The sequence below is a fragment of the Athene noctua genome, chromosome 5, assembly GCF_965140245.1.
Source record: "Athene noctua chromosome 5, bAthNoc1.hap1.1, whole genome shotgun sequence".
Lineage (NCBI taxonomy): Eukaryota > Metazoa > Chordata > Aves > Strigiformes > Strigidae > Athene > Athene noctua.
In genome coordinates this window covers 44724395-44747861 of record NC_134041.1, presented here as the reverse complement: position 1 = coordinate 44747861, position 23467 = coordinate 44724395, and the positions used below count along the sequence as shown (strand labels likewise).

Here is a 23467-nt window from a genome sequence, read left to right as displayed (position 1 = left end):
TTCTGTCCTGAACCCCTGACGCAAGAGCAAGCTCATGAGGTTATCTGGAACGAGTCACGCTTTGCTGGTGGATGTTCATACAGTATGGAAACATTTAGCTACTTTGCACGTGCTGGAGGGCTCAGCCCCCACGCTGGGGTTAGGGTAAGCCATGCCAGAGAGCCCTGGGGGCTGGCATTTCCTCCTGCAGAGCAAACCTTGCAGCTGTGTGGCAGGCCGCCAGGACCTCCCAGCCTGCCAAGAAAGCATGTAGCGCCGGTAGCAGCCATGGTCCCACAGAAGCAGCCAGAGCAATCTGTTCCTACAGGTTTACTCCTTCAGATCTGTGTTCTCCACTGCTGCACAAGCGTTTGGTCCAGTCTAGCCTGCCTGCACCTGCCAGCACTGCAGCATAGAGAGCCTTTCCCTGGGAAATGCACTGTGGAGGGGAGAGAATTAACCTCCATTATCAGCAGTGAGGGGAACTACCACCCCAGCAGGAAAAAAAAAAAAAACCAAACAAACCAAAAACAACCAACCCCTCTCACCTTGAAAAATAAAGCTGCTTGTGTTAGTATCTGGAGTGTGTGCAGGCATGAGCTTGCGCACGAAGCCAGGCTTTTGGCAGGGAGGAGTTTGCTGCTTGAGCTATGCCGTCCTCGCTTGCTTGCTACTGCCCATAAAAGGCGCCTGATGGGATGAGCTAAATTTAGCTGGGTTAGTGAACTAGTACAGTTGATCTGGACTGTGGAAGGCTTATCATCTTGGTGACAGGTCAGCTTTACCTCAGATGAGGATTGGGTTTTAGGTTATATTTTGGTTTGGGTTGGGGGTTGTTTTTTTTTTCTTTTTTTCCCAAGGCAGCTGTGCTGTGGTGTGATTCATGGTGAAGTCAGGACTTTATAGGACTGTCACATGACCCTGTGTGTTGGTGCTGCAGACAGACCCACTAACCCCAGGCGTGGAGGTGACCTGGTGCCTGCCAGAGAGGGCCTGTATGCAGTTACAAACTTCTGTTTTTCAACCTCTGGCAATTTGTCTGTAAAGCAAAGATGACACTACATCTTAGAAACCATTTATTTATACACCAAAACAGCCAGTATCTCATTCAGAGGTGTGAGCAGAGAAATAACTTCACTGCAGACTGCCTCTTTGCTATACAAGGGTGGAGGTGCTGCTGCATCTGATGCACGTGCGGGAGGTGCCCCTCTCCCCACACCAACCCCAAAGGCACCCTCCAGCAGCCATGCATGTTGGGGAGCTGGGCCAGGCCTCTGGGAGCTACCCAGGGCCTGGCACAGGGGCCTGACCCAAATGGCTGCAGACAGAAACAACCATGGCCCTGGGGTCTGCTCTGGGTTGGAGGAGGGGGGGGTGTGGTGGTGAGACCCCCCCTGACCAGGTTGCACCCAGCCCTGAGCCTGCAGTGCGGGGCTGAGGGGGAGCCAGCATGGACTGGACAGGGACAGATGAAACTGGAACCGAGACAACAGCTCTTCAAACCTTCCCCTGTTTGCTCCAGGACTCCCTAGTTTCCAGCAAGCATCAAGTGGACATTTTTTCATAGAGTTCCATTTGTTACCAGGTGTCCCTCTGTTCCCCAAGGTAAAGGGAAGCACTGAAGTGCCTGGTCCCGTCAGCATGAAGCAGTGCTGGATGCAGAGGCAGCAGCTCCCGGCTGGGGAAAGGTCACCAGTGCCAGCTATGGTCTGTGGTTTGGCTGTGCCCACCTGGTCCTTGCTGGGTGCCAGCAGGCAGCTGCTAACAGCTGGGAAGCCGGCAGGACCAGGCTGACTCAACTTTGTAATTCCTTCCCCTTGTTCTCCAGGGTAAACACAGCCATGCACTGGGCACCTCTGCTGCTGCCCAGGAAACACTGGTCCAGTGCACAGGGATACCAGGAGAAAGCAGACACATCTGCCTTGTGGATTAACCCTGTTTATTGAATGCAAACAGAAGGCAAATAACTGGGACACAGAAGAACTGTAATCTGACTTTGGCCTCTGATTTTCCTGTGCGATTGACAGCACAAAGGAGCAAAAAACCCCCACAAACTCCATGTATTTAAAAAAAACCAAACAGTGAAAGAGGAGACAAAAAGAATGTTGAACAATTAGTGACATCCCATGTGAACAGAAGGAGGATTAATAATGGCAAGGAAATTCAAAGCCATGCCTAGCATTCCTTATTGCAAACAAGATTCAGCAGGGGGGCAGGGACAATGCTTTCCAAAGAAAAGCAGCAGGGGACAAACCATCCACACTGGCTTTGTGAGCAGCGCAGTTTACTTTGGGAAGACAGTGACCACCTCGTAGCCCTCTGGGGGAATCACCCGCTCCCGTGCATGCTTCTCGCAGTAGATTTGGTCTTCCACAAAGAAGTGTCCTTTCTGCTTGAGGTTGGTGCCGCAGTCACTGCACACGTAGCACTCAGGGTGACGCTGCTTGTCCCGGATCTTCACAAACACCCCTCTGGGGAAGGAACCAGCATCTCTCAGCACCAGGCACCCACTGCTGCCTCCCCCTCCCGCCACCACTGCCCACCCAGCCCAGACCTACACCAGTGCTGAGGGTGCACAATTTTCTCCTGTTCCTGACAAGTAAAGTATAAGCCCTACCTCTGGTCAGGCAGCTGTTAACAGCACTTTTAGAGCTCAACAGGTACTGGCATGGGAGCCCTCCTCCGAAAGATGTTTCCTAGCACTGGCCTGCCTAAGTTTCACCTGTGGTGGCAAGAATCACTGTCATGGTATCCCTAGCTGATGGCTGCAGACAGTACAACAGCTTTCAAATGGCAGGCATCAGCCTGACACATCTGGAGGAGCAAAATCCAGGTCCAAACCCACTGGATTGCAAAACAAATCCAGAAATGACTGCCCGCCACCAGCCAAGGGGAACGAAGGCTGCACAGCCAGCTACTGCCCTTTTGCTAATGACTGACATGCCAGGTATATGTGGGAGAAGCAGAAACTAGATCCTGGTTCTGATCTCAGATTCTGTTCAGGCGCTGCAGTGAACAGATCCAGCCAAATGTGAGCCAGCTCTTACTCGAAAACTTCACAGCTTAACCCAGCAGATGATGAGGAAAACTACATAGGCAACTCATAAACTACCACCAGCAGCAACACAAAAATTTGCCAGGAATATAATTTTGTGCCAGTGGCCATCTATATTTTCCATAATTCATTAGTTTTTAGTGCTATTCATAGCCTTGTACTTTCTCTCCAGATCTACCCAGCTGGTAGAGTAATTGTAGAGTTTGTCTCTGATTCATATTTTATAGGGTATGGATTGCCTCTGCAATGACTCTGCCAGTGCTTGGTGCTCCAGGCATGCCAGGACCATGCAATCACAGTGTAGTAGGGCTCAGCAACAATCTGATAGCTTGTGGTGAGCAGCATGGGAGAAACCTGAATTCTTCCATGATGATGCAGGTGGGCTACCAGCACTTGAGTGGTGGAATCAACTGTTAAGCTAAGGGGGTTGTAGAGAAGAATTTGTGGTTGATAAACTGAACCTTAAATCAAAGACATGGGTTGGGTCCCTTGTGCTGGCATAGTTATGGTACAGCAGCTCTATCAAATCCATGCTCCTGCTGTGCTGGCAGTCACATACCCACATAAAGACAACAAAAATTATGTCTGCATAGACACAGCAGAGGTGTACGGTCCTGCTGTAAACAGATTTCAGGCAGGAAGCAAAACACTGCAGTGACAACTGTCTCGAGGTTTGTCTCACAGGGACTTGCTTTGGTTTCCATTGATATGGATCTGTAGAGGGAAACCCAATTCCTGCCCCACTGCAGGCAACTGCAAAGCTAGCACTATCAAAGCTGGTGAGATACATGTGCCTTAAGCTGGCTCCTGGATGCACTGGATGTGGGTATGTGAAGTGTTTCAAGTGCAGCGCCTCAGCCCCTCGCACAGGAATGGGATGCTTTGGCCTGCAACCCCAGAGACAGGCTTACTTACACAATGCCAGATCCACACTTCTCGCACATGGGCAGCTTCTGGGCATTCCCAATCGATGAGGCCACCTTTGTGGTGGGGGCTTTAACGCTTCTAAATCCAGATGGTTTGGTAGGGTCTCCTGGGGGTGGAAGGAAAGCGCTTCAGTGCATGTGAGATGCGTGGCTCTAGGCTATTCCTCCCAAGCAGATGCTCTGCTAGAGAGGGGTGATGCTCTTCAACCTCAGTTCAGAGGCAGGAATTCATGCATGGAAAGCAGGCAGGGTGTGTAGGGAGGAGGGAGAGAGGGGACACAGCTGAACCTCATCCTGGAAATATGAGGGTCTCAGGTTGTGGGCAGTCAGAGGAGAGTCTGTTCTCATCTTAAAAGCCCATCTGACTGCAGCTGATGTGTTTTGCATGCACAGATGCACAAAGCAAAGCGAAGCCTCAGCCCCAGCCCTAGCCTTGGCAGCACCAGAGGCTGCCTGCCGTGTCCTGATCACAGAAGCAGGGTCAAGCTGATTGCCAGATTTGGGCTCAGGAAGAGAAGGTGGGTGTCATGGCAGACTAGGGAGGACTGTCAAAGTCCTTTTCCAGTCTGCTGTCTGGTGTACAGTGGGGCTGGCTCTCCCAAGATTCCTGGAAGATTTTGTTAACAAATTCCTTGTTCTTGCAGGGCCCTGAGATGCTGGGGATAACCTTGCACTCTCCTGCTGCTGTGTAGCATAATCCAGGTCTGTCCCTAGTGCCACCTCTCTGGGGCAGGGATGTCCTGCAGGCCCTTTGCAGGAGGTATCTGCTGAACTGGATGCCTACAACAGCAGTGGATCCTAGGTGTAGGATGTAAGGCAAGCCTTTAAACATCTGAAGTGAAAAAGGAGCCTCTTACAAAATGACACCATTGATGTGACCAGTCTTATCTATATGACTTTTGCAAGAGGTTCAACACCAGGCGACAAGGGAAGGAGGGCTGGAGAAACTCCCATGATGTTTCACCAGCAACAGAGAAGGCTGATGGACACCTCAGACTGGGAGGGACACTGATAAAACCCTTCTGACTAGTGTCAAACCAAGAGCACACTGCAATGGTTGTTTCTGGTGTAAGGGGAAGAAAAACTCTCCAATGAGACACCCTGGAAACCAGCAAGGTCAGGGACATGTCACACCCCAGGGTAGTGTCACTGACAGAAGAGCTGAAGGAAAAAGGGGGGAACTGCACACCGCACTTCCCTGTTACCACTGCTCACCTGTGGGGCAGGTGACGCTGCGTTGCTTTACCTCTGGGGCAGCCTTCAGCTCACAAGTTTGCACCCAGCTCTGTGCAGAGATGCTGGTCCAAAGGTGCAAGTTCCCTAATGGGGGCTGCAGCTCATGCACCCTCCAAACGCAGCAGGAAGCATCTGGCCTCCAACAGAGTTACTACAAGGGACTCTTGCTGGGAAGGAAGCAGCACTAACCACATTTCCAGGCTCTACGCTGTCACCTCTGCTCACTCCCTCTGCCTGAAACAGCAGTTTTCTCACATCCACAACACCAACAGCATGTTTTTAAATCTTTCTAAAGGAATCAGCTTCATCAGATACCCCCACAGGAAACAACTTGTTCCACCCTGTGAAACACCCTCCACCTATGAGTGCAGGGTCAGGTCTAAACACAGGCCAGCTGTGGTGCTTCCACATACCAATGCCCACACACAGCCCCCGTGTCCAGGGCCAGGCTCTCAGCTGGTCTAAGTCAGTGAAGCTGACAGTCAGCAATGCCCCGAGGGACTTGTCACAAATGGAGAGATAGCTCCCTGCTGCTACTCACAAGCCATTGCTTGAAGATAGGCTGGGAGAAGCAGCCAACCAACGTGCTATGTAGTGCTACAGAAAAGATCTGACTCAGCAGCAGCGATGTTTGAGACCTGAGTGGTGAGGCAGGCAGGGGCACTGTCTCCTGGGGACAGATGTTCCTTTGGGGCTGAGTAATCTCCCATCCCTGCTCTGCATGGGTGATTATCAGCTCACAGTGGAGTAATGCCAAAGCCTATCCTGGCCTGTGATCAGGCCGGCAAACCTTGTGCCAGAGAATCCCAATAATGTTGCAAATCTTCAAAGAAAGATAACAGAGAGGATTTTGCTTCTTATCTTCTTCAGCACTACTAAGCAGAGGGGAGCACCTCAGCTGCGTGAGAAGTCCTGGCTACTCCAGCCCCTTCCATGCAGGAGCTGAACTCTGAGGGCAAGTTGCAAACAATATTTGAAAGATGCTTTCATGTAGGTATTTTAACAGCATATTGAAGACTCCCAAGATTCTGGTTTCTTTCTTCATATTGTTTCCTTATTTCCTTCATTTTGCTGTTTCCTTACAGAACCATCAGACCTACCAGCACTTGGCTGATCCATTTCCCTTCGTGGTGAGTATCTCAGCACCAGGCTTTTGTTGGATGAAATTCAACATACCACTGCCAAGCTAATAACACAAAAGACAAAGTCTCAACTGGCCTAGGAAAAAAAGAGTCATTCTTGGAATTCTTTTCCTACTTATTTATTTTATTTAAGGGGAGAAAAGACTATGATTTGGCTGCCACCTAAGTGAATTGGCTTTTTTATCTTAAAGTTTATAGCCCTGAACTGCATAAGTCCAGATGTCAGATCAAGAATGCCAAGCTGAGCAAAATTTCAGGGGTTAAAAGCTGCTTGCTGTAACCCAGCTTCCATATTTTTACATTTAGCTGCATAAGTGGATCCTTTTTCTTGTGCAGAGGGATGGAGACCAGAAGCTTTAGGTCTCACTGAAGAGCAGTGGTACCTTTCAAAGTCCTGAATCTAAGATGGTCTTTAATCAGTGAATATTATCTTAAAGGGGCAAAATTTATAAGGTATAGAAGAGTCTTTGCACCTTTTAAATTCCTTCTTGATAATTAAATGTTGTAGAGGTTTGTTTCTTGAGCACTCAATGAATAAGCGATGATATGGGCCCATAGACACTGAAACTAATCAATGAGAGAATATTTAGGAGTTAAATTAGTGAAAGGGTCTGTAGATTTGTGTAGAAATTACCTACACATGCTACCTTGAACAATCAACAGTTAAGAAAGGAAAATAAAGTTTTAATGTTACTCTTAATCACTGCACACAGCCCAAGAAATGGCAAAAAGGAAGAGCACACTCAGATTATGTATGCACTAACTGCTCACCTTTCTCTTCTGACTCCAAAATCTCTTGCAACACGAGGAATGAAGCAGACTGTCTGGGTGGCTCATTTGACTCTTGATTCTCCTGGAGCATCTTGTAAACCTCAGATTCTCTGTCTATGACAATGCCACCTGGAGGCTGGTTATGCTGATCTAAACTGAGTAAGAAACATAGAATACACTTGTTAAACAGCTGGAAACTAAAGCCAGTTCCTCTAGCAAAATTTTCACAATGCATCATACAAATGGAGAACGAACGTGCAAAACAAATGCACAACAGGATGCCATAAAACATGGAGGTGCTGGATGTGCTCACACAAGATAGCTGCAGCCCGGGTGGGACTGACACGCAGGGCTGTCCGTGTACACCACAGTCAACGGGCTCTCGTCAACTGCCCCTGGCCAGTCCCCAAGTGTTCTCCCTGCTTTGCAATTACTGTGTACTCTAGAAACTAAAACTTTCTGCACAGGAAATCACTGCTCAGTCAATAGAAAAATAACGCATGTGCTGGGATGGGAAAACCACATGGTAGCTGTGCCATCTACACATGATGCTTGTATGAACTACCTTAGACCAAGTGAATCTCAAATTAAGTAAAGTTTATTCCATTAAAAAGAAATCTTTGCAAGTACACTATGAATTGGTCCTGAAGACCACCTTTACAAAGTAATAGCTGTAGGATCTAACAAAAAGATCCTCTGATTGGCAATAATTTAATGTGGTTTTCAAATTAGTGTTATTATTTCTGTTTTATAGGTAGAGACTGAGCCACAGCCCATTTACAGCATTTAATTAAGGTTAAAGGGCAGGTCAAGGGCAGAGGGAATTTCTGCCTGCCAAGACTAAATCCTCCTTTCAGCTGCCTCCTGAGGCACTGCTACTGCCACTCACGTCCTGAGGGACTTGCACCCTCAGCCTAGAGCTTGAGATGCTTCAGGAACAGCTTTTCACCGTGCAGTGTGGCTGAAAGGGTGGTCACTGTGCCACCAGAAGGGTCTTCAGGGGGAAAAAAAAAGGCTGGAGGCAGCACCTAGGATGTTCTCTACATCGAGTGGGTACAGGAAAAACTACAGGCTTAAAACTGAAGGACGATATTCAGAATATCCCTTGGGAAAAGCTTTCCAACAGAGAGACACCAAAATACCAGAGCAGACTGCTGTGGACAGGTGAGCAACCTCCATACTAAAGGATTTAAAGAGTCTGGACAAGTATCTGCTAGTAATGTTTTAAATAAATGGTTTAAACTGACCAAATACTGGGCTAGGGGATGGACTAAATGACATGGGAGGTTCCTGTCTGCCTTGTATTCTGTGGCTGGAATAAAACTTCTCTGGAAAAATGAGACAACCGACAAGTCACCTCTTAACAGCTCAATTACATAATGCAGCCTTATAAATGTAAATGGTCTATTAGGTTTCACCGTCTCTGCACCCTGTGATTACCTGAAAAGTACATAAATATCCTGAAGTTCAGTCTAAATTGCAGAGGAAAATCTTCTTGAAGAGGCAACTGCATACTTTCCATGCCAATGTGCAACCGAGTCATCTGCGAGTTACTCTACACAATAAACTCTTCAAGCATCAGAGGTAAAATCATTGCACGTATTATAAAATGCTATTTCCATGAAAAAAAAATCCATTAAATGTTTCCATCTTTGGTAATTTTCTGTGGACCAGGAAGCACATTAGACCTGCAAGCAGCTGAAGCCTTGAAGCCTGAATCTCATTTACTGAAGCTCTCATCCAAAATAAAATAATGATTTACACAGAAAATGTCCTAGGTTATCCCAATAGAATCCATGCTCCACATTGCATTCATTTTACATAAACTCATATACTCCCACCACTCTATCCACCCATAAAAACACTAAGAAAGAAGCCTTTCATTACACTTCACATACTAAGGATGTTTCACTAACATTGCATTCAAAAAGCAAAGGCTAAGTCATCTTAAACAGCACTAAAGAAAGCTATCACACTTCAACCATGCATTGTGGCAGTGTGCAAAACATAGAGATCAGCTCTCCCATACAGACATACTTGCATATACAAGACTTCCAAAAGATTACAAAAACCCCACAAATGAGAATTTGTACCAGCAGAGTGAAATACCTCAACTTGTCAGGGCAGAAGGCTATGCTGCTTAAAAGAAAAAACACCAAAAAGCACATGCACCTTTTGAATGGGCAAGGCCACAGGCACAAGAATTGTGCCTGCAGGATAATGAGTCTCCATATGTCATCTGACTTATGGCACCTCCTGTTACACAGGTACTTTATCTGCAGCAATCACTGGCAACTGGTGGCCTTTTCCATGTGCAGGTGTCTTCTGATGCAAAAACTTTGTTGGGGGGTAACTCCAACAACCTTTACTGGATTTTCAGACTCACAGAACCGTTACTGGATCTCACTGCTTCTACCACAGGCAACTTGCAATGCTGACTATACAACATTGGATCACTGAGCTTTGAAAACTGGCAAGATGGTAATAAAAACCATAAAGACACAGCCTTGCACAATGTCTTCAGAAAAGCACAGTTTATTCTTTACTAATTTTACTATTTTATGCTAGCACATAAAGTGCTAAAGTAAAGTTTACACGGATCTCAAAGCTGGGCTACAGGAAGGCCCAGTACTTGGAGCACTCGCTTGTGCAATAAAACAATTGCTGATGCTTGGGGCTCCTTCGTGAGTGTTATCAGCTGTCCAGACCAGGACAGCCAGCCAGCAGAGTGTGACTGCTCCTGGTGTGCATGGTATTGGCTACAAGCCAGAGCAGTGACTTACAGCAAGTAACTGGACAGGGTAACAAGGCAGGAGTAAATCCACAGCCCCCCCATTATCTCTTGGCTGCTGGCACATGGCAAAGCCTGGCTGTGTGGGTCCACAGGTGAGGACACCGATTTTTCTGCTTTGAAGCACCTGGTGCTAAGCCCAGGAGGGGACTGTGAGTAGCTATGAGATCTGGCTGCACACTTTTGCTCTGTCCCATGGAGGCCATGAGACTGACCACCTCTCTGGACCACAGGTCACAGAGCTGCAAGCTGCTTAGTCACATAAAAGGGTAACTGCTGAAGGTTCACATCTTCTGAAACAATTCAGCCTTGACTGGAACCCTCCTGCAAGATGGCTAAATGTGCTCTTTGCTTCACCCATCTTCATACTGTAAAACCCTGTTTAGGCTGTTATTTAGAGGCAGAGGACAGCTGTTTCCCAACTGCCACACAGCAATTATCAAAGAGCACCCAGGCTTTGTGATGCTGAGGCTCTCCAAAGGTCCTGCACATTGAGCATCCTCTGCTCCTACAGGCAAAGAGGCAGCCCCAAGAGCAGCAACATGTGCAGACAAGCAGGCAGGGGTGGGAAAATAGACTGGGTCCTCCATGTGCCTGGTGCCTGCCCAGGCTGCTCCAAACTCATGAGTGTTATCGGCCAAAGATGGAGACCCATGGGAACCAGCTTCAGCCTGAAATGGAACACGCTCAGCGCACACCCATGGCCCAGCCTGCAGCCAGTGAAACAAAAGCACAAGGACACACATGGCAGCACCTTCCAGTTGTTTCAGTGCAGGAGAAACATCAGCTTTCAGGATAAAGCAGTCTCCTGCCCCCAGAAAATCCATCTGCTGCAGGTAGCTCCTCCAGGAAAGCCACCCACTGCTGTCAAGGCTGTGCTGCAGGGGTGCACAGGGGGCAATAGACACAATGACAGGCTGAAATAACGTTTTGGTGCTTCCTGTGGTGTTGGACACAGACACAATGCAGAGAAAGCTCCTGTGAAGAGTCATGCACTAATGTCGTAAAGGTGAAATGTAAACGCTGTTTTCCTGTGACCGGCCAACACCATGAGCCACAGACAGGGACAAGACACTCGTGGACACCAAGATGTGGATGAATGGATGCACCGAGTCAGCCACAGAGGCAGTGGGCAGGTTACCTGGGGAAATCGGGGCTAATGGAAGAGATCTGCCCCTGCAGGGAATCCATGATGTTGCTCTGTGAATAGAGCTGCAGGGGAGAATTGAACTGCACATGCAGCACTTTGAGTCCTGGCACCTTCACTTCCACAGGGCTGTTGGGGCAGATCTGGGCCACACACTTCAGCTGCTCAGGACCCACTCGGACTTGGCTGGGGACAGAGGAGGTGCTGTGCCTCCGCTGAGGTGGCTCGGAGGTCTGCGCCTGCAGAGGGTTATAGATGGAGGCAAAGGGAGCCTGCAGCACACTCATCGGCAATGGGCGGCTATGGGCCCACGTGTTCACGCAGGCAATTTGAGTTGTGTTTGTGGGTTCATTTGGGTTTTACATTGTGGAATTGAGGGAAAAATGTAGAAGAGGAAGAAAGGAAAGAAGGAAGAAATTAATGAAGGACTAAACCAAATACTCCAAGTGATACAAGCAGTTACAGAATACTGTCTGAGGGACACACTACTGAAGAATACGTAACCTTTTACATTAAAGGCTTCTGGCTAATGCTGTGGTTCTGGTCTCGCACTCCAGGTGTGTCCACACAAAAACTAAAATGCAGTAGCTCTACTGATGAGCAAATGCAGGGGTTGTAAAAACAGTGTAGACATGGCAGCGGGGGTTTTACTATGAACTAGCTATCTGAGCAGACACTCATGGTCCCATTGTCCAGCCAGGGAATGCTGCCTCCACTGCTGCTCTTCCCACAGCTAGCCTGGGCACCCTACTGAGGGGCAATCTCACCTCCAATCCCAAAACAGATGTGCTCAGCCCTCCCTGCCTGCTTTGTGACACCAAATCCAACAGAGATATTTGCTGGTGTTTCTGTCTGTACCACAGCCCTTCATTTACATCACACACCCTCTAAGGCTGGAGCATGGACCAGGTCCCCATGTCACGTCACCATGTGCAGTGGCAGGATCAGGCTGCTGGGTTCAGATAGGCTGTGTGTCTGCTACATGCAGGATGGGGATGCAGACAAATGCCACGTAAACCCAGAGCAAGGTCAGCCATGTACAAGTAACTCAGTAACACAGATGGACAGGAATTTAAAGGGAGCTGTAAGGCTGCATGAAGGGAGAATACACATCCTGTGCTTGTGAACTGGGGAGACCTCATGGGTTTTTAATGGCAGGGAGAGGCCCCTGGCTCTTACTGAAAAAGAGCAGCAATTCATTTGCTTTTGATGACTGTAAACAGAAGTGTATTAGCATTGAAGGCCTCACCCACAGTTTCCCCAGCATTCCTTTGCAACTTGCTGTGTTTCAGCAAGGGAAAGATGAAACAGATGCCATGCTACAGGCAATAGGGCTGGCAGTGGACCTTCCTGCTAGGAGGAGCACAGTAAGCCACAGCACTAGAAGAAACACCCTCTTTGCCGACCCCTGCAAAAAAAAGGGATCACCCACAAGTTTCCAGCCAAATATACCCGTCTTCCAGGGAGTGTTCTCACCAGGAGGAGACTCCAGACTGGACCAGAGGTATATCTGACTGTCAAATGGTCCTATCAGGTTAACATAAAGTCACATTTCCTTGTCCTTGTTCTGCCTTTGCTCAGCCCCTGAATGAGGCTGCTGAGGTCTACCAGAAGCAAATGAGGAACAAACATCTGTCACCTTGTCTGCCAGCTGCAGCACCATAACTCTGCCTAGAAGGGCCCATGCTGCAGATGAGGCTGCCAATGAGAGTTTCAGTCAGGGGCAAGTTTTCAGGCTTGTGTTAAACCACAATCTCAGGTCTTTGTGACCTGCAAAAGCAAAGACTGAAGTAACTTTTGTCTCCTCATTCACAAGTCAGGAATTTAGTCAAGTATGACCGAAAGCACTGGTCTTGCATCTTTTGTTGTAAAAGTGGCCAAAGTCTTACAGGCAGTTTGGTACTGCTGTACAGAGACTTAGGGCAGTTAAGCAACTTGATCAACATGGCCAGAAAGATTTCAGACAGCTCCTGGCTTACTGCTTCCAATGAAAAAAGAGGAACTCTGTACTTCTAAGATAAAATAAGGTCTTTGGTGAAGCTCAGATGCAACCCCAAAAATCAATAAGCCCTTTTACGATTGGGACCCTTTCCAATCCCATACATAAAATCACTCATACAGGTATGAATGTTTCAGCTACTTTTTAAAAGTCCTGTGAAGAACAAGGTTCAGTAATAAAAAATAGAAAGCCAAACCTAGGCAGAGCCTGTCTATGAATCCCAGGCTAGTCAGGAATGGGGATGCGTGTGCTTCCTGCACTCACTGGTACCCCTCCTGCCCAGCATTGCCTGCAAAGCCAGCACAAAACGCTAACTTCACAAAGTGCTCATAATAAGCTATCAGGCACCTGTTCAGACCAGCGGGCTGGCATGTCATGCTGAACGCACGTGGAAACTGCGTCGGTCTCTGCTAAACAAATAAACACAACAGCATTAATTTCATTTCTGCATCTCATGAAACGTTGTCTCTCCTCTGAGCCGTGCCCCCAGGAACCACATACACACTTGTGCCTCTGCTCCTTCCCTTGTCCTGAAAGAGAGCTTTTCTTAGTTAACAAATTTATACCCTTGCAGGGAACTCCTGGAGCCTCCCCCTGGGGGCCCAGGCAGGAAGGGGAGGCAAGGAAGATACTTACAGCTTGGTAGACTCCAGGGCCCCAGGTGATGTTTTTGACTCTACCGCACTGTTAAAGTTCTGGATGTTCTCTGAGGAGTAGAGGCCTGCTGGGCTGTTGTACTGAGCAGTGATCACTCTGGGGGCAGAAGCCGTGGCAGCAGTGAAGGGCACCGCGCTCCGGTTGTGTGCACTTCCTATATGCCTTATTTCCTGCATGCAAAAGAGCAGAGGCAAAAATCAGAGGTGCTCAGGCATGCAGGTGAGATGTGACGGGGCAGCCTGGAGCAAGCAGCCACTGCCGTTGGTGGCTTTGCTTGTGGAGGAGCATGCAACCACAAACACCAAAGCTTGTGACTGTTCCCCACACGTCACGAGCCCCATCCTGGATGGCTTCAGGCTGACCTTCAGGACATTTCAGAGTTTACATGCTGGGAATATAACAGCTTAGAAACACTGCCAGAGCTATTAGCTCACGGTGCCACACACCAGGGAGCTCCTGCAAGCCTATAGTAAGCCACTGGACCTACCTTGGCTGGGATTCAAGAGGACTTTCTGTGAGAGAATGGACATGTGAGCAATCCTGCGTGAGAACAAGACTGATAAAAGCCTCAGCCTGAGCAAGAATGCGATAAGGACATAACCCTGACTGAGGGGGGAGAAACTTGACGAGACAGACAACCCCCGGAAGGGGTTGGGACAGAAGAGAAAGTTACACAAGGCAGGAAGCCTGGCAAGACTGATGTGGCACTTTTTATCCAATCATAAGAAGGTTTAAAGCACGGGCTAAGTTAACTGTCCAGTCTTGAGGACTTGTACTGCATGTTACTCACATGTGCAGGAGAACATTATAAAAGGGCTTTATTAGTTGTAATAAACGGGCATTGCTTGGTCACATTGGTCATGTGTGTGCTCAGCTCTCCCGCAAGTGGCATCCCTGGGTGGGGCCCTCAAGATTGGCACAAAGTCTTCGCTAAGGGGGACTTGTTGGAGTGAAATCTGAGGGGGAGAAAGCCGGTTGAAATATCCAGGCACTGCCCCAGTGTCTGAAGGTAAGAATCAGCATGCTGTAACTTTAAAAGGGAAAGTGAAAGGAAAAAGATAAAAGGGAGAGATTGAAGATAAAAGATCCGCAAAAGGCGGTGGCCGGGGAGGAATGGGGACTACCTTTGCCAAGGACGAACAGGTAGTGGTGAAACTCCTCCAGTGTATCCTCTCTATGTGGGGGAAAAAATATGCTAAGTTCACTCTGGAAGGAAGGTTTAAGATGTAGCTGAGAAAAGGGACTTATATCTACCTGGGAATCTATAGGGAAACAGCTTTGGGATTTGATCAGTGATGGAGGAAAGTCAGCAAAAGAAGTGAGCAGCTATAGCATACTCTGGAAACAAATCCGAGAGACTTTAGCGATGGGAGCGGCTTTTAACTCTGACAATCTGCCTCCGATGCCAGTGCCCCTAGTGGTTCCCATCGCATTAGGTCAGAAAAAAAATCCGTTCGTTTCATTGATTGTGCAACCGGGACCACAGCGAGCAGCAGGGGCTAAACTGAAAGCTGCGCGGTCAGGAGCTGAGAACACCAGAAGCGCACCTGATACCGTCAGGAAGGAGAATGAGGCGGCATCAGAGGAGTCCATGGGGTCCAACAGTGGGTGGGGCACGGAGTATGGAGTTGGCGGCGGTGGCCCAGGGCCTCCCTGAGCCCCCCCTGCCGCGGAGTGACCGCCTGCGGCCCAGCCCAGCACCGCGCTCGGCCCGCACCCACCCCCCCCAACAAAAGCGGCAAGTTTTTTTTTCACAGAGAAGGTGCTGACGCTGTCATGCATCAATGACTTTAAATATTCTTAATGATGTTTTCATGTTTGTAGTATTTGTCATTTTATGTTGTGTCAGTAATAAGTATAAGGGGCCTCTTTGTGTGGTTGTGTGATTGTTTCGCGTGTGTGAGACGCAGCCCAGCTGCAGCTGCAGAGAGTCATCAGTGCTGCTGTCTGTTTGGGCTCAGTGTTTTAAGTGCTACATGCAAAATACCTCCTCTAACGGGAGGCAGTAATTCTGTGTTAATTGTTGACTGGAATTTAGGTGCATGCTCTGTGGGAAGAGTGCACCTCTGTACCATCTGCCTAACAGAAATATTGTCAAAAGATCATCTACAATCTTACATGGGTTGCAGATGCTGGTGATGAAGAAGAAAATCAAAATTATGGCCTGTACCCCTGTGTTCAGTAACAAAAGGGTCAAAAATTGTTCAGCTTGCTTATTTTACTGTGGCTCCCCCTAATAGTATGCCGAGAAGCCGTGGTGACTCGGGATTTGGATCAGCAGGTACCCCTTAAATATTTTGGGCTCAGACAGTGACACAAGATTGACTTCTAGTAAAATGTACTCTCACTAAAGCTAAAGAATCTGTTGAACTGACAGGCATTTTAGATACTGGTGTGGATGTGACTGTAATATCTGTGAGCAGATTGGCTGTTAGCTTGGGTAACTCAAATGCTTTTCAGGGTTGGTGTCATGCTGTAACAATTCAAAGCAAGGATCTCATACATGTAAGGGGCCCAGGAAACCAGGTAGCAAATAATCATCCATTTATACTGGAAACCCCTATTACATTTTGGGGTCGTGACTGTATGGCTCAATGAGGAACTCAAATTGGATCAAATTTGTCTTAATCACCACTGCAGCACAACCCACCCTGAAATCCACCATGAAACTAACCTGGAAAACAGAATCACCTGTGTGGGTTGGTCAGTGGCCCTTGCCAAGGGAAAACTCGTGCCACCTTAATGATTTAGCTCAGGAACAGTTAACTACAGGACATATCATACCTACTACCAGTCCTTAGAACACTCCGATGTTTCTTATTTTAAAGAAAAGTGGTAAATAGTGACTTTTACATGATCTCTGACACATTAATGATGCCATGGAGGATAGGGGTACTATACAACCATGAATGCCCTCTCCAACAATGATTACCTGAAACCGGCACCTTGTAATAACTGATCTAAACGATTGCTTTTTACCATTCCATTGCACCTATATGATGCACCTTAAATTTGCTTTTTCTGTTCCCACTATTAATGTTAGTGAACCTGCAAAATGGTTCCACTGAGCTGTTTTACCAGAAGACATAAAAAAGTCCTACCAGGTCACCCAGGCTTTATATATGTACTGGGTCTGGCTGAACTGGAATTGGTTTTCCCCTATAGCAGCCCTCACGGTGCTGTGGTTTATGCTGGGAGCTGGCAGGGTGTTGATAGCACCCTGGTGTGGCTACTGCTGAGCAGTGCTTACACAGCACCAAGGCTCTTTCTGACATTTCCCCCAGTGGGATGGGGTGGGCAAGATCTTGGGAGGGGACACAACCGGAACAGCTGACCTGAACGGACCAAAGGGATATTCCAGACCATGTGACGTCTGCTCAGTATAAAGCTGGGAGAAAGGAGGAAGGGGGTGGTGTCACCCTTGGTCCTCCGAGGCAACCACTACATGTATTGGAGCCCTGCTTCCTGAGAAGGCCCAACATCGCCTGTCCATGGGAAGTAGAGAATAAATCTGTTTGCGTTTGCTTCCGTGCACAGACCTTTGTTTCATTTTGCTTATATTAAAACTGCTTTTGTTTTACCCACAAGGGTTGGTTTATCTTCTTTGCCCTGTTGAGAAAACAAGGGGGAAAGGGGGGCGGGGAAGTGATAGAGCAACTTGGTGGATACCTGGCATTTAGCCAAAGTCAAACCATCACAATGTATCATTATAAAGATGACATCCTTATTGCAGCAGAAACACAGGAGATCATGGAAAAGGCTCTTGCTTTAATCAAAGACTCACTATCTCAAATGGTGTTGCAAATAGCACTTGGAAAAGTACAGATATCATCACCAGGCAGTACCTGGGTTGGAGAATTTCTGGACAGACTATTGTCCTGCAACAGGTTAAACTTAAAGTAGATGTTAAGACTTTAAAAGATCTACAGAAACTGTTAGGAACCATAAATTGGATACGGCTATTGTTGGGCCTAACTGATGATGATCTGCATAGCTTGTTTGATATTTTATGAAGAGATCCTTCACTGACATCACCCAGAGTAATTACAGAGAAAGCAAAACAAGATCTCCACCACATAGCTAACGCCATCTCAAACAGACAAGCATCACAGGTATACTGCATTCCTCCACAGGACAAGCCATCATAGAAAGGGCACACCAAAACTTGAAAGCACTTTTGCAAAAAACAAAAAGGGGAAGAGATCTTTGCTCCAGGGCAGCCATATGGTCTGCTGCTTCAGTGGGATGAAACACTTAGCGAACCTCTTGTTATTATTGAATGGAGCTTTTTTGTCACATCAGCTGCACAAGAAGGTCACTACTTGTCCAGAAATGTTTGCCAGACTGATCATGAAAGGTAGGCAGCGCCTACTATTACTTGCTGGTCAGGAACCCGTGTGTGTCATTGTTACGGTTACTATGCACATGTTACAGTGGCTAATACAAATGTCTTCAAACAAGCACAGCTTTCACATGCATTTTTTCCACCAGAATGCCAGGGCAATACAAAACCAGTTTTCTTTATCAAGGTATCAGGCTAAAGACATCATTGCAATTTGCCCTGAATACCAGAAAGACTCCATCTCTTCAACAGTGAAGTGGTGTTGACCCTTGGGGACTCACCTCCTCTAATGATAGCAATCTGTTGTCAGTCACCTAGCTGCATTTGAAATGTTAAATATGTAGATGTGTCTGTCAACACCTTTTCTGGAGCACTGTTTGCATCCTGCCATACAGTGATTGTCCTGGTTCAACTAGGATAGGGTCAAGTCTCCCCAGCAGAGAGAGAGGGGGAAGGGATCTCCAGCCGGGTTATTCATACCATGCTGACGCCAGGTCCAGGGGCGGAGCCTTTTTACTTTCGCTTTTGGTTTTGGGGTTGCGCGCACACACACAGCGGGCTTGTTCCCTGACCATTTTGTGGTATTTCTCTGTACATCTTTTGTCTTGTTCATTGTTATTGTTTTTATTTTTATTGTTGTTATCATTGCCACTCCTGCTGTTCAGATTGTTTTATCACACTGTTGTATTAAATTTCTTCTTATTTTAGCCCGGGGTCTGTGCTTAACTTCCAGCCCGACCGGCTGAGGGTGGGGGAGGGGCAACAGCAACGTGCTCTCCGGTCCCGGGAGGGCTTAAACCAGCACAGTGATCTGACTGGCATCCCCCACTCACTGACTGGACAGGCCACAGTGGAGCGTATACCTGGCAAGCTAAAGCGTCTGTTACGACAACAAAAAAGGGGAGATGCACAGTATCAATCTACACCTCACAAAAGGCTAAATAAGGCATTATATGTCATGAACCTTTTAAACATTCCCCTGTCTCACAAGTGCCACCAATATTGTGTCATTTCTCATCACAGATACCAGACCAACAAGAAGACCAAAGCAAAGCTCAAGTGTTAACAAAAACCTAGAAAGGGGTAACTGGGAAGGACCATTTCCTTTAATAACCTGAGGAAGAGGTTATGCTTGTGTCTCCACAGGTCACAGACCCCGGTGATTACTGGCAAGGTGTGTGCAACCACACCTGAGGCGTGAGAGGCAGCCAGCACTCAGGATCCAGCTGTGAGTGCTGTGGATGCCCCTGTACCAACAGTTTGCGATCTCTTCGACTGATAACTTAAGCAGAATGTCTGAGTAATGTTTGCTACTGCAACAGAACAAACTACACTACAGTTGCCAATTCTTTTAAGAGAAAATGCCAACAGTAATTGCAACTCCTTAATGAAATATAAAGGCTTACTAGTCACTAGTGAAAGATGTGGTTTAGATGAAATGTAGTTATTAATAAAGATGAAATGCTCTAAGAATTCAACTTTCTTTGTTTAGCAATATTAAGAATTAAGAGCTCGAGTGTTTAACATTTCTAGAAACTCCCTTGTTTTTCCACCTTGAGTGCTGGCCAGGCTCTGGGTGGAACCCAACAGGAGAATGAAATCACGTGTTTCCGCTCAAAGAAAAGTGCCAGTTATTTTGGCCTGTTGATTTAGAGGCTGGACCTGCTTGCAGCGATGTTGGATGCCTCACCTATGGATGGACGCATCACATAGGATTTCCGGTTTGTGAGGAAGGGCACTCTAAATTCTCACTGCAGGGTTACCTAGCAATTGCGGATCTGAATGTTAGTACTCCTATTAATTAAGCGTGCTACTCCGTATTTTCCTTACTGTTTATTTTTGTAGTATTTAGTCATATCCCTTAATTACGGCTAGTGAAATTAGCTTACCTTTTAACTAGTAATTGTAACTGCTGTATTGTTTTAGCCTTCTGTGGAACTATTCTAAGTATGCTGTGTTTTGAAGTTTGTCTAAGCCCTGATTGATACAGCTCTCAAACAAGTCTTGCAGGTGCCGTTGCAAAACAAAGACAGGGGAGATGATCTGGTAGGCATCAGCCTTATACAACTCTGACACATGGTTGGTATAATCAGACAGTCTAGCTAGGATGGCAAAATGTGACTCCTTCAGCAGTACCGGTAAATGACACTTGGTTTTGTAGTGATGCTTACACGATGGGTTTGAAGAAGGAAGAGCATTTAATAATGATTTGGCTAAAAGGTTACCAATTACTAGATGGTTAAAGGATTTGGGTTTATATGGAATAACAGTTTTAAATGTCATTGTAATCTTTTATTGATGTCAAGCTTTGTGTGGAAGTGTTTTGTGAAAACGATGGACCGAACAATAAAAGGGGTCTAGATCGCTCAAAAACAAAGAGGGATTCATGGAATGGTTAGAAAACAACAGACATGTTATGAGTGATCCAAGACCGAGTGGCCTCACTGTAACAACAGGCTGTAGCTGGTGTGAAGAACACCTGCAAAGCCAAGGGGCTGAGAAACTGCGTGTAGCAAGAAGATAAGGAAGCTGGACTGTTGAAAACAAAACGTTTGCTTAGCAGGAGAATGGCGCATGGACACAACAGCCTTTTGGCAAGGTCCGCTCATTATGAGTCTTAACAAAACCATGATTGAACCGCAAGAGTTAGATTTGTTAGGTTCTATGCTACCCAGCTTTGGTGCAGTAGTGTTTAAAGGGAGTGGGAAAATAGCTGCCTTATTAGTTAATTCTAATGTACCCCTGACTGTCAGGCAAACAGTGTCACCAAGCAACCCTTTATATACTGGGAACCAACCTGGCAATTACTGTCCCCCAAAATATTGGTATTCCAGTGTTTGGGGCAATAACACAGTGGGATTGTGTTTACCCGACCACACTTTCTTGATCTGTGGGGATAGAGCGTGGCCTGGAATTCCTTCCAAACTAATAGGGGGTCCATGTTATTTGGGAAAGCTAACTATGTTTATGCCAACCATGATTGATCTTTTTAACAGAATGTTGTTTAATTATACAAAATGCCATAGGTCCAAACAACAAGTGTACCAGCTAGGACCTAGATGTAATGATTGAGTGCAATTCTGGAATAACCCTACAAACATTATTGCTTCCCTAGTGTCTCCAGTTGGGACCAAAGAGGCATTACAACTCATCACTTGCCTTGCATGTTAGACTGCTAAACAAATAAACTTGACATCAAATATAATAGGTGATTTGGCTATGGATGTTGAGAGTCTTAGACATGCTGTACTTCAAGATAGGGCTGCCATTGATTCTCTGCTTTTAGCATAAGGGCATGGGTGTGAAGAGTTTGAAGGAATGTACTGTATGAATTTATCTGGTCATTCCGTATCTACCTATAAGAACCTGAGAAAACTACAAGGTAACGTGAAGAAGTTAACTGTTGTAACATCACCCTTAACAGAATGGTTTGCTTCACTGGGAATCACAGGATGGTTGAAAGAGTTGTTACAACAAAGGGGAATTGTTGTAATTATTGTAGTTATCATGCTTGCTGTTATTTTGCTGTGCTTAGTTTCTTGTATTAGACATTTGGTACAAAAGGGCCTACAAGAAATTCGGATTGCTCAAAAACAAAAAGAGGGATATGTTGGGATTCAAGAGGATTTTCTGCGAGAGAATGGACACGTGAGCAATCCTGCGTAAGAACAAGACTGATAAAAGCCTCAGCCTGAGCAAGAATGCGATAAGGACATAACCCTGACTGAGGGGGGAGAAACTTGACGAGACAGACAACCCCTGGAAGGGGCTGGGACAGAGAGGAAGTTACACAAGGCAGGAAGCCTGGCAAGGCTGATGTGGCACTTTTTATCCAATCATAAGAAGGTTTAAAGCGCAGGCTAAGTTTACTGTCCAATCTTGAGGACTTGTACTGCATGTTACTCATGTGCGGGAGAACATTATAAAACGGCTTACTTAGTTGTACTAAATGGGCATTGCTTGATCACATTGATCATGTGCATGTTCAGCTCTCCTGCATACCTTCTCATGCAAGACTACAGATGTTAAGCATTCCTTGGAATTCCTGAAAGCAGAGCTGATTTCTATGGAAAAATGAACATGAGGGGCAGAAAGAGGATCACTCTTCAATGACATCTGAAAGTTTGGCTTTTCTTAGATAAGGGCAATCCAAAAAGAAGGCATTTGTTATTACTACAAGTGCTCTGGAGCACATCTGCTCCTTCAGCCAAGACTGAGGTACACAGTTGTCTTTGATGAACAACTTTGGACCTTCTGGACAAGAAATTCCTTCAATAAACATGTGAAAAGGGCCATTGTTAATACAAAAGCCTGTCCACAGGCAGTGACAGCTAACTGCCAGAGATTACTTCAGTGCCAGAAGTACGAGATCACCTAGTTGTTCTGGGTTTGCTGAAAACTGGAGGCTTCCAGCAGTGTTAGTGAATACTTGGAAACACTAGTTACAATTTAATAAGAAAGGGGCCAAATCCAAGTTAAGTAAAACATGAAGTAAGAGTCTTCTGAATCACAAGCAGCACTAACAAAAATGGGGACATTTCCAAACGCCATCACCAGTTCAGCAGGCTAGGAATTAGCAGCCTTGGGACAGAGATAACATCCAGGGCTTATTTCTCCCCAGAGAAGACACCTGGCCAAAGCAAGAAGAAAGTACAACTGGGCCTCTCTAGAGCAGACATAAGAAAGGCCTAATGTTCACAGAGGTGGTTGAAATATCCAGGGCTCTAAAAGATGGCACTAAAACGTGCATTTTGAAATGTTTCAGCTAGCTGTAGAGATTGGGCATGGCTTCAATACAGGGTTAACATCCAATGGCACAGGATAAAACAGGGCTCTTCTTAACATGCTGGGCCCATGGTTCCCAGCTCTAATTAACACCACCAGTTACCACCTCCCGCTCCATACAGGTGCTGACTTCCACACCAACTGAGTCTTCACCGCCCTTTGAACTTCTCACAGCATTTGTTTGCTAGAGCTATAGTTACAGGATAAACACTCGCTAGAAACAAGTATGACTAAGCTTCCCTACAGATTTTTCTTTAAATCACTTTTATGTCCCCAGATTTCCTTAGGCAGCTGGCTAGCATTCCCAGACTAACAGATGGGAGTCATCTCACTTCATGGCACTCAAATGCTATTTATGGCATCAAGCACAGCATAGGATCCCTCAGAGCAGAGCGGTGTGGATCCAAATGCACTTGCGAGTTAGAAGTAATTTGAAATCAGTGAGGTAGCTCAAGATATTCAGGTGAGGGGCGGCAGGACTGCTCTCCCACAGCTTTCTGGCCAATATGTATGGACACCAGCCATGAAGCTTTCCCACAGACCAAAGGAAGAAAGACCTTGGAGTAATTAGCTAATCTCTCTTTGTTGCAATCTCATTCAACACACATAATAGTGCTCATAAAAATAGTCTTTCCCA

At 46.6% G+C, this 23467-nt stretch overlaps 1 protein-coding gene across 7 annotated transcripts in view; it reads right to left on the bottom strand.

The window, feature by feature from the left end:
- Positions 1-805: 805 nt before the first annotated feature.
- Positions 806-23467, bottom strand: part of PDLIM1 (PDZ and LIM domain 1) — a 53097-nt gene continuing 30435 nt past the window's right edge. For 2 of the 7 annotated variants that reach the window (XM_074907287.1, XM_074907288.1), the window contains 5 exons: positions 13683-13873; positions 11042-11347; positions 7110-7264; positions 3950-4067; positions 806-2450 (listed from right to left, as the gene is read on the bottom strand). In XM_074907287.1, coding sequence (XP_074763388.1) covers positions 2264-2450; positions 3950-4067; positions 7110-7264; positions 11042-11347; positions 13683-13873 — 957 coding nt within the window. In that variant the 3' untranslated portion in view covers positions 806-2263. Of the gene's footprint in view, positions 2451-3949; positions 4068-7109; positions 7265-11041; positions 11348-13394; positions 13457-13682; positions 13874-23467 lie in introns of all 7 variants that reach the window. The other 5 variants (XM_074907292.1, XM_074907294.1, XM_074907291.1 and 2 more) reach the window with 5 other exon arrangements.